General features: G+C 32.7%; 1 protein-coding gene across 2 annotated transcripts in view; it reads left to right on the plus strand.

Moving 5' to 3' along the window:
* Window positions 1–12,323, plus strand: part of LOC130452349 (mannosyl-oligosaccharide alpha-1,2-mannosidase IA-like) — a 158,664-nt gene that overhangs the window by 131,144 nt on the left and 15,197 nt on the right. For both annotated transcript variants that reach the window (XM_056791555.1, XM_056791556.1), the window contains 2 exons: window positions 9,910–10,089; window positions 10,181–10,394. In XM_056791555.1, the coding sequence (XP_056647533.1) occupies window positions 9,910–10,089; window positions 10,181–10,394 (394 nt within the window). The remainder of the gene's footprint in view (window positions 1–9,909; window positions 10,090–10,180; window positions 10,395–12,323) is intronic.

Raw genomic sequence — 12,323 nt, forward strand, 5'->3', positions numbered from 1 at the left:
AATAAAGAATGTTTGAGCTGGTGCATTGTCTTGATGAAACAATACATTCTTCTTAGTCACATACGGCCGTTTTTGCTTGATTTCTTCGCTCAAACATGACAATAAGTTCCTATAATACTCACCGTTGATAGTTTTTCTTTTTTCAAGATAGACAACGAAAATTATCCCATGCGCATCCCAAAAAACCGACGCCATAACCTTGCCTGCAGATGAAACGGCCTGCTTTAGAGCCGGTTCTCCCTTTTCAGTCCATTGTTCTTTTGTTCGGGTGTAAAGTGTTGGACCTAAGTTTCATCCATGGTTATGAAACGGATCTATTTCTGTGACACATTACAAACACGCGATGGAAACATTTTCACGATGTTTTTGTTCCATTGTGAGCAAACGCGGCACCTATCTTGCGCACAGCTTCCTCATGTCCAAATTTTCAGTTAATATGTGATGTGCCGCACTTTTTGAAATGCCTACTATGTTTACTATCTGACGCACTTTCAGTACGATCATATAGTACCACTTTGTTGATTTTGTTCAACATTTCTAGAGTCATCACCTCATTTGGTCGACCACTGCGATGCTGGTCTTCGCAGGTCGTAAGGCCTCGTTCTTCTATCCAATATTTTACTGTTGATAAGGAAGAAGTAATCTCACCCAGAGTAGAATCTGGTTCGGCTTTTATATTGGTTGGGCTAAGACCTTTCAAATAAAAGTTCACTATTGATGACTGCCAAACATATACTCAATAACGTGGTGTCTTCAAACTTGAAACATATGCTGTATACATTGTGTACTTTCTAATACAATGATATTATCCAAGCAACTACCGCCATCTCTAGGTCAGGCCAGTTACTTCAGGGACCATCTTCGTAATGCATGTGAGAAAAATAAAATTGAAGAAACATCACCTCAAATCTCTTATAAATCAGATTTTCCATTATCAACATCTGCATATCTTTCTTTGTGAAACTTCTCTCAGTTGAGTTAAAAACTGTGCTATGTACGTGACTCGAAGCTGAAAAATCTTTTTGAAATAGTTCTTCCACCGATGATCAATAGAGTAGAGTATTTGGTATTTGTACAGACCGTGCCTATAACACCTTTCTTTGTAACCTGAAACCCTGAAGCTCAAGGCGGGTAGCTAGGAAGCTTTGCAATTTGTACCAGTTTCATCGACTTGCCTGGTAAAATCTTTACTAGCTACATAATTCAAAATTGTTGTTTTGATAATTTTCTCTCTCTTTTCTCAGAAGCCTACCAATTACACTCAGTGCTTTTAGGTCCTCTTAACATCACTTTATTCCTTTCAAGGTTTTCGTTGGGGTGTACATTTAGCGATGTATATATTCGAAAATTTAATCAACTCTATCCTCAACAGAAGAACCGTCTACCAAGAAAAAAAAACAAAGTTAGCTCTCTAATCTTTCACTTGAGTCTGTATAGGATAATTGTTAGAAGCACTTAACATCGACAAAAGTAAAAATAAAATAAATATAGATTATTGAACTTCACATTCTATGTGAACGTGCACAAGAAGAGTGATACCTAATTCCATCGGGATTACCGTGAAAAACTTATTAATAGGGTAGGAAACAAGTTATTTCCAGTAAAAGCATAATATCATTGGGCTAGATAATATTAGAATTTTGAAATTAGAATATTTTATAATTGTATTTCGGAATTTCTTAGTTGAAAACGGAAATAAATGTATTTCTGATGATATATACACGATTCTTATTACATATAAATTCAAAAGACTAAAAAGGATTAAAAATATTAAGAATTTTCCAAAATTTGAAATATAATCATTTTGCTTTCGAAGTGTAAAGAAGTGCCTAACAGTGATATTCGAAAGTCAAAAGTGCGAAAAAAGAAGATAAGAAATGGCTATCATTATCAAGCAAAAAGTAAGCAAATTTATATATAAATAAATAAAGAGATGAAATAAACTAATTTACACAGTGATCAAAATAAATAAAATACGGACATACGAAGAACTATTGTCGTAAAACATATCAAGATGGCCGCGTCGGGGAAAAAGCCTCCCGATCGCCCAGGGATAAAATTATATAAATGCCATGAAGACACTAAGCTTGAATCAGTAGTTTGTATTATTTGTGAATCAGTATATCATTATAATGATTTTGTGAGAAGAAAATATGGAACTCAAATAAGTGATTGTTTAGTAATTTGCAAAGATCATAAAGAGGTAAACCTAACCTCAATTGGTGACCACGTGTTAACACAAGAAGCGAGAATTCTAATAGCTCGAATAAAATGTAATGCACAAGCCGAAACATTGAAAAGAGAACAACTATATACAAAAAAGGTAAAAAGTCTAGAAAAGAAAATAAATGAACAAGAAGATATAATTAAAGAAAGTGAGAGAGAAATTAATGAACAGCAACAGCAGTTAACACAGCTGGGATAACAACTAACTTTAAATAGTAAATTAAGACAAGACAATTATGATGATATGGATCTAGACGGCACAGTTCACGATAAATCAGTTTTTGAGAAGGCAGAAATAGAAACTTTGAAAATGGAAGTAGATCTACTAAAAAAATTGAACCAAGAATTAGAAGACAAGAATAATCTATTAAAGGAATTACTTAATAAAGAGAAAAAAAGTGAAAATAGAAATCTCGATGCTAATACTTTTGTGGAAGTTACTGCAGGAAACATATTAAAACCAAAAATAGCAAACAAAATAACGATAAAGAAAACAAATGAGGAAGGAACATTAAAAGAATTAAAACAAAAAGTAGCAAGATGCCTAATAAGTCAAAAAATGATACAAACAAATAAAGTCTATGAAAAGACAGAAAAAAATGAAATAATAGTAAGTGTACGAGATAATCATAGTGTGGAAAAAGCTGTGGAAATTGTAACCTCTAAACTAGCTGATATATGTGATATCAAAATTGAAGAGGTCAACAAACCGAAGTGGGAATAGTGGGAATTCAAGATTTTGATAAAATGAGCAAAGAGCAAATTCAAGAAGACATCAATCAAACAGTTTTAATAGAGGCACCTGCCGAAGTATATAAGAGCATTAGAGATAACGGAAACAAATTATTCATTGGAATTGGAAATCAAAAGTGCACAGCATATGTTTATATAGACGTAAAATCATGCTATAACTGTGGTATGCTAACTCATAAAGGACAAAAGTGCAAAAACAAAGCCACGTGTCTGAGATGTGCTGAAAATCATATAACCAAAGAGTGCAGAAGTGAAGAGGTTAAGTGCATGAACTGTGAGTATAGCAACAACAGATATAATACAAACTATCAAACAGACCATGAAGCAACGGATCACGAGAAATGTAAAATATTCAAAAGAAGAATAGAAAAGTATATTGACAATACCGACTACAGAGTGAGACCTGATGTGATGACTGCTGTAGGTAAAGTAGGAAACTACTACAACAAGATGATGTATGTAAACAAAGCCAATCTGTCACCACGTGCACTGAATAACTTAAATAATAGACCAGCAATTCATAACCGACATGATTAATGATATTGTAGATGAAATACAAAATGAAATTGTACAGCAGGCTGTAGCATTCGATGACTTAGAGGCTCTTAATAATAATTTAGATACCAAAGACATTTGTATGTATGTTAATATTAGAAGTTTAAATGCAAATTTTGAAAAATTACAAATTCTAATTGAGAGCCTCAGAGCCAAACCGTATATTATAGTGTGTGCCGAATCAAGGAAATTAGAACATTGTTAATATTATAAACTAAATGGTTATAACTTATATTATAATAACAGTGCTATAAACAGGTCGGATGGTGTTGTTATTTACGTTAAAAAGAATATAAGTCAAACGACTGAAATTATAGAAGTAGGAAGATTAAAAATTCTGAACACAATAGTAAACCTAAGTAGCAACAGCATATTAGAAATATCATCTTTGTACAGATCTCACGATCTTAGCTGTACAGAATTTATATTAAATCTGAAAAATTATTTAAGAATTAAAAAGAATGTTAAAAATCATTTTATAATTGGTGATTTTAACATTAATATATTGAAATGTGATAATAGAGGCGAAGAATTTTTAAATAATTTTGTAGATCATGGTTTCCTCCCGGGCTTCACAAGCGTAACGAGACCTTTTGATGTGAATAGCGAAGGTGGAACGTGCAGTGACAATATTTTTATTAAAACAAATGAAAAGATTAATGCCATAATTTTTAAATTAAATATACCAATGCCAGACCACTTTCCACTTTTTGTTGACGTCAGGAGATCTCTGACAAAAGTAGATAAGGAGAAAAATGAGAAACAAGTATACAATTACAAAAAACTAGCAAACATAGCAAGTACAATTGATTGGTCACAGTACAAGAAATATGATCCAAATGAAGCGATAAACTTAAGAAAAACAAGAAAAACAAAGCTGTCTTAAAAAATCTGAAATTGTAATGACCAATAAATGTAAAAAAAGTAAAAATTCACCTCGAAAAACTTGGATCACGAATGCAATTGTAAAATCATGTGGAAAAAAGGAAGCATTATACAAACAGCTAAAATTAGATCCTTTCAATGAATATTTAAAAAGCAAATACAAAAATTACGTCAAAATATTGAATAGAATTATAAAAGACGCTAAAATCAATCACGAAAGAAAAAATATTGAAAACTCTAGGAAATTATGGACAATAATTAACTCTAAGATAGGGAAGAATAGATCTCATGATAAAAGTAGTATAAGTGAAATTAAAACTTCTAGCAAAGAAATAGTCAGGGACAAAAAGAAAATTGCAGATATAATGAATTCTCACTACTGCAGTATGGGAAAAGAAATGAGTAAAAGTATAAAAACTCCAAATAACAAAACAATAACCTTACCGCAAATGAATGCAAATTCAATCTTTATAAAACCAACAAACAAAGCGGAAGTTTTGAAAATAATTGAGAATTTGAAAAACAAAAATGGTGGTATTGATAAAATAAGTGCCAAATCTATCAAGATAATATCTAGTCTAATAAGTGATACGCTAGCAAGTATATTTAATAATTACATAGATAAATCAATTTGGCCAGATGCACTAAAACTTGCTGAAGTGATTCCTATTTTTAAATCTGGTAGTAAACAAACAATCGAAAACTATAGACCGATATCTTTAATATCCAATACTGCCAAAATTTTTGAAAAAATTATTTATAACAGAATATCGGATTTCATAACAAAAAATAAAATACTGAGTTCAAAACAATTTCGGTTTCATCAAAAATAAAGGGACGAAAGACGCACTAAACTATATTACAAATAAAATATGAGAATTTAGACAAAAGTACTCCGATAGCAATAACTTTCATTGATCTAGCAAAAGCTTTTGACACTGTCAATCATGAGATACTGCTGGACAAATTGTACGCATACGGTATAAGAGGAAAAGCCAATAATTTAATAAAAAGCTATCTTAATGATAGAAAGCAAAAGGTCAGAATAGGTCAAGATAATAGCGATTTCGAAAACATAGACACAGGAGTACCACAAGGTACAATTTTGGGTCCTTTGCTATTCATACTATATGTAAACGATTTATTGATAAGTATGCCTGATAATATAGTATCTTATGCGGATGATACCGCAATCTTTTCTATAGGTAAGAATTGGGAAAATGTGGAATCATCAATGAATATATATCTTGAAGAAGTAGCAATATGGCTTGCATTGAATAAATTAACATTAAACATAAAAAAAACGGTATATGTTGCCTTTGGAAACTATTGTATTAGTGTTCCAAAAGGATTAAATATAACTATAAATAATGAAAAGATACAAAGAGTCGATAAATGTAAATATTTAGGCATCATTTTTGATTTTAATCTCAGATGGAATGAGCATATTGAGCATACTATTAAAAGAACAAGATATCTACTTTTTGTTTTCCATAAATTATCAAAAATTATGACAACAGATACACGATTTACTACGCATTTTTTCATAGTATAATAAGTTATGGCCATATTGTGTGGGGTGGTGAATATAAAAGTATTTTGCAACTACTGCAAAATCTTCAAAATAGGATACTTAAATAATCTTACACAAATGTTTGCACTAGAAAGTCTCAAGTATCATTATAACATATTAAAAAATATATACTTAAACTCGAGCAGTACTACAAGACGTAAATTAATACAGCTTCCAAAAACATACAAAACTGTAAGTAATAAAAATAACAAAATTAAAGCAATAAATATATTTAATCTGTTGCCAAATGAACTTAAAGAACTAGATATAAGTATGAAAGCTTCTCACAAAAAATTAAAAGATTGGATTATTAAAAATATATATATGTAATAGCTAATAAAGCAAGAAGAACGATCTCAAAGATATAGATTATTGATTGTAAAAAATAGATTAAATGGGTAAAGTTAAAGAACTGGGTTTTAGTTTTAACTTATGGGCATTATATTTCGAAAATATATATATTAAGATAAGACTTGATCCTGTTAAAGATATTAACAAATGATCTAAGTCTATAAAACTAAACAGGAATTATACCGACGTTGATTAAAATAAGTATTATTGTATTGAAATTTTTTATATACTGTTACATTATACAAAACAGGTTGTATTAGTTTTAAGTTAGTTGTAAGGGGAACAAACATGGCCAGGAGGGTCTTGCCATGCTTGTCTCGCGTCTCCAGACTGGCGAACAGGAAACTCGTTTTCCTCTGTCGGATTACTTTGTGATTTTGTATTACTTTGTAATGTAATGTACTGTTACTCTGGTAAATAAATAAATAAATAAATATGGTTAAAAATTTTCGATAGAAAAATAAAAAACCTTGAATTATAGAGTGCTTGAAATGGTTAGAAATCTGCGAGAGAAAAAATAAGGAACAAGGAATTATTGAGTATTAACTGAATCTAAGCTAACCAAACAAATGGAAGGGTGTTTCAAAGTATTCATTTCAGTAACACTTGATCGTGCAAAGTTGATACGAGTTTGAATTTGTCTCAAAATGTACCTCTTATTTCTATGCTTTGAATTGTCGAATAACCAAAGGCTTAGAAATGTATGCATTGTTTTTCGAAATTTAAAGAGTTTTAGGGAACTCTTCGACAGGCTAGAAATATCGCTGGTTTGAATTAAACTGAGTAGACCAGAATTTGCTTGGTATTTACAGTTAATCCTAAATGTAGACGGTAGTAGTTGTACACCTCACTGTACATATTTTTATATATTAACGCTATTCAAATCTAAATTTTCATTCTACGTCAAAAAACCGGTATGTTCAAGAATTCGCATTTCGTACCAACAAACATTCGCATGGATGCAGAAAATAAAACGGGCCGGAGCATAAATTTTCGTTTGCAAATCGTTACCATCCTTATTTACATACTTCTATTTACACTAAGAAAACTAAATCCACTAATACGAAAGTTTCTTCCAAAGAAGATATAGTACGTGAATGTAAATTACAGATCACAAAGCCATACTAAATCTTTTTAACTATTGTATATTCTTTAAAAATAAATGTTCGAACCATAGAAATTAGTTTTTCAATCATTCTGTTTCGAGAACCAACGGTTTGTAATAACAAATACTTTCCATTATGATAGTTACAAACTCAAAAATAATTCTTCATCGCTGCTCAAAAAAATCTTTGTAAGATAGTTTAGAATACAATTCACTATATTTAGATTAGCAAAACTTGCAATTTTAGAATTATTTAACAATATTTTTGAATACAAGTTTTGTTAACAAAAAAGATAAAGTAAATGTACGAGGTCCCAACATGAATGGGTTCCCTATCAGCTGACTTTCTTCCACGTATGTATGCCAAACAACGCGTCACGATAAAATTTTGGGCGATTCGGCTACTAAAATTTACGATAAAGTATTAAAAGTGTTTCGTAATGATTCTATGAGCCGTGAGCATGTGTTTCGTTAACATGAGGAATTCAAGGAGAGCCGTGAAAGCGAAGAAGACGGTATAATAGCGTGTACCTGCCCTATTCCACTAAGATCATTGCTTAACGGTTCAAATGATAGCAAACGAAATAAATATCAATTGCAAGTCATCAGAGAGGTTTTATTGCAAGATTTCGCGATGAGAAAGATCTGAGCGGAAATGGTTCGGTAAAACCTATCACAGAACAAAATTGATTGTTAATCACAGAATACTGGTTGGAACTAGTGAAAATTGATCCCACGATTCTTGATTACATTATTACAGGTAATGAAATTTGGTTTTTCCAATATGACTTCGGTACCGAGCGCCATAGTCAACAGTGCTTATCACCAAATGATCCAAGATCAAAAAAAGCTCGTATGAGCAAGTAAAAAGTGAAAGCTATACTCATATGCTTCTTTGACAGTCACGAGGTGGTCCATAAGGAGTTCGTTTCATCCAGGCAGTGTGATTACATTCACCCCATTCGCCGGGTCTAGTTCCCTATCTCTTCTCCAAATTAAAAAACATTGTGAAAAAAATACGAATGGAGAAATCGCTGTAGTCGTGGTTTTAGTTCGAAAGGGAATTTGTTAACGTATAATTTTGTAATAAATAATTTTTACAGCATCAGTGTCATCACTTAATTGTTATACGTCGTTTACCGTATCATCTAACGTCAACATCACTACTGAGAATTGAAATAATACAAAGCAAATATTGTAATAATAGGATGCAATTATAAGAAATAAAATAAAAACATATCTGCTTGATAGTCAAATATAGTGAGTGCATTTTTATAGCAGCAATTACTTACGTTTTGTCTATCTCATACATTGAGACATTCAGTAACAAGTTTGAACTCGTTTCGGCTTTTTGGTGTGCCACTAGAACCGCTTTAGTTATACTGTGTTTGAGGATCTGCCTTAAAACATGGATTTGAACAATACATTAAGTTTTCTTTCAAGTCAAAATAAAGTTCCAAAGAAGCGCACGTAACATTAAAATGTGCTAAATGGGTTTCTACACTATTCCTGATATTGAAAATAGCAATAGAGTAGAGCCTTCCAGAAAAACGTGCAATGCTAGTCAAATTTTATTGTTTTCACTGCTCACAGCTTGCGTTACTTTTGTTGTTATAAACATTATACGCTATAAACATATCAACTTCCTTTTGTAAATATTGAGTACAAATATTTACATACTATATCTCTTTTGTAGTTTTGTATATACTTGTTGGTGACATACTAGTTTCCTAGAATTTAAGTTATTTTGTTTAACTAAGTTTAACTTGTCTTTTTGTTGAACTATTTTTATATAAACAAATTGAATGTTTAGTTTATTTTCTTTTTAGGTTAAGTCTTGGTCTACAGGACGCAAGCATTATTCGAAATTTGCCAGACATGGTATAACTGGTTGCAAAATTATGTTGCTTGTAAGAGCAAAGTTTCATCCTCTTAGATGGTTCGGGCAACATCTAGTTAACTGTTCACGAATTAAGTTCGTGCAGTATTTTTGTAAATTTTGCGGATATTGATTTTTGGTTGTTCAGTCCGTCGAAAGGTTGTTTTGATGAGTGATTTGTTAGCCGGTGTTTTTGGAATTGAGCTATTGTTGCACCAGGCTAGATTGTCGTAATGACGTATGACCCGATTTTGCTCAAGAAGTCTGCTGCTAACTTCACATTCATATTTTCCTTTTGACTGTCACCTGATGTGAAATTTTTCATTATGGATTTCTATTTCTATACTTTCTCCCTGACAACACACATTAACATGATGAGTCGGAGACCAAAATATAACCTTTTAGGTTACATTATATTAATCAAATCATTCACCCCGTATATTTATTGGGTATTTACCACATTTATCTCCAGCCCTCGTTTTGTGTACATACTAGTCATGTCGTCTTCGTTATACGTAACATACTGTTTTCTCCATGTAATAATCCAAACTAACTTCACATTTCAATCTATTGTTTTTGTAGGTTTCAGACGTGTCTGTTTTCGAAGTAAACATCAGATTTGTGGGTGGAATGTTGGCGTGCTTTGCACTTACCGGTGATACCGTTTTCCGTGACAAAGCCCAGCAAATCGCCGACAAATTATTGCCTGCTTTCAACACCCCCACAGGCATACCTAGCGCTTTGGTCAATTTCAAGTCTGGGGTATGTTATTATACAACTATAGAATTACTTTTCAACATTAAATCTACACAGTTGCTATTAAACTTAATTAATACCTAAATTATATCCATAGACAAGCAAAAACTACGGCTGGGTTAACGGTGGTTCAAGCATTCTATCTGAATTTGGTACTCTCCATCTAGAAATGACCTACCTCAGCGACGTCACTGGCAAGCAGATTTATAGGAATAAAGTAGATCACATCAGGAAAGTATTACAAGATTTGGACAAACCCAATGGCCTCTATCCCAACTATTTAAATCCTAAAACAGGAAAATGGGGACAACGTAAGTTTTTTGTTTATAAATCAGTTTGTGTGATTAAATATGTCTTAGTTCCTATAACCAAACACCAACCTAACTTCGAAAATTTATATGTTAATCATCAAGTTGAAAAAAAAAACTATTTTGCAATGTAATTTCCGCATTTTAATATTTAATCTTGTTTATTGGTACAAATCAAAAGTTATAAAATAATACTAAAATCAAAATTGGAACGTCATGTTGGTTCTAATTGCCTGGAAAATCGATTCGCGTGCTTCTTTGTGGTATACGCCCTAGCCTATGGAGACTCCCAAATCTTCTATGTGCGTCACTAGCTACAATGTAAGGCTCTTCCACTATGTTAATATATCTTAGATTTATCTTAATTCCACGGAACCGATAGGTTTGGTCACTGGCCCCGTCAATGTTGTATCTGTGATAGCCGATTATATCCATCGCCCAGTCTGAGGTGTTTGTCTTACCTATAAAGGTTTTTACTTGCCTGCAACCGTATGACTATAACCATTCCTGGTTGTTTGCCCCGTTTCCCTTACCTTAATCTGCAAATGAGGAATTCCCTCTGATTCGTGCCTTTATAGTAGTCGAGTAGCTCTAAGCCCAACCGGCTCGTTGGCAATTTCAAGGTCCCGAGTCTTTTAGGTCCAGGGATCCCTTGTAGCATTTCAAAATCAGTTATGATTCGATGATCATGCTATGAAGCTAGACCTTAAAATACTGGTAAAGAAGGTATATCTATTGAATCCTGTCATTTTAGCAGTTTTATCCTGCGAGAATCTTCAATTTGGTAGTATTCGTTTGGAGTAGGAGAAAAAAGAATAAAGAATTGAACAACATATTTAGCCTCGTTGATACCATTTCTGTTTTCACTACCCAGTTAATGTGAATTTTGATTTTTTTCTCTAAGTACGAGGGTTCCCATTAAATAAGGTTCTCAGGGATCTGCGAGCGCTAGGAATGCTTTTAGCCGGGATTTGACTAGACTGACGTGTAGCTTGGCTCCTCTTCTCCCTGTTCCCATCCCGGCGAGCTGTCTACACCGTTCATTCTTATGTTGGTGAAAGATGGAGCTTCTATTTTATTCTCACGCCAGGTATGAATAACGCTCTGTTCGTTGTTCCTTCCCAACTGTGTGAGGTGTATGGGGAAAAAGTATGAGAGTGCAATATATGCGTAAATAGTGCAGAGATGTACGGATTTGGATGAAATACTGTTACACACCTTACATCTCAGACTTAGCCCCCAGTGATTACCATCTCTTTCCTGAATTGAAGAAACGCTTGGCAATGCCGCATTTCAGAATCGACGAAGAACTGAAGAAGAGGGTTAAGTCGCGGCGCGGCTACTGACTACAACTAAGGCATAAAGAAGATTGTACACCGCATGCAAAAACGCATTGATCTAAAAGGCGATTATGTCTAAAAATAAAGGGCTTTCTAAACATGTAATATCCAAATCCAATAAACATGTTTTACATTGGGAACCTTATTTTATGGACAAACCTCGTATGCTATTCCTGAAACTTCATTATTTCCAGCAATTTGTATTTCTAACAACTATTATAATTAGAATCATCGTTAATTCTGTAAAGGTATTTCCAATTTTTTGTTCTATCTTTTTTTTTAAATGTCGTTTTGCTAAAATTTAATATTATTTATTCACCCCATCCACGTATCAGTCTTATAAACTTGAACTAGCCGAATGGCATTTTATGGGAAAAAGTTTCCAGCTGTTGACTTAAGAATGCAATTGAAAGCTCCATAAACTATGTCTTCAGAATATTATATCTCTGTTTAAAGTGTTTCCAGCTTTTCCCCTGTTACTTTTTCTTCATAAATCTCGTTCCGGTAAAAATCTGTTGGTGTCAAATTAAACATTATATATACTTTAAAGGTCCCAATACTTCCCGAGGAAGAGTTTCCCACTGAGGACTTA

This window comes from Diorhabda sublineata, chromosome 1 (assembly GCF_026230105.1).
Source record: "Diorhabda sublineata isolate icDioSubl1.1 chromosome 1, icDioSubl1.1, whole genome shotgun sequence".
In the NCBI taxonomy this organism is placed as follows: Eukaryota; Metazoa; Arthropoda; class Insecta; order Coleoptera; family Chrysomelidae; genus Diorhabda; species Diorhabda sublineata.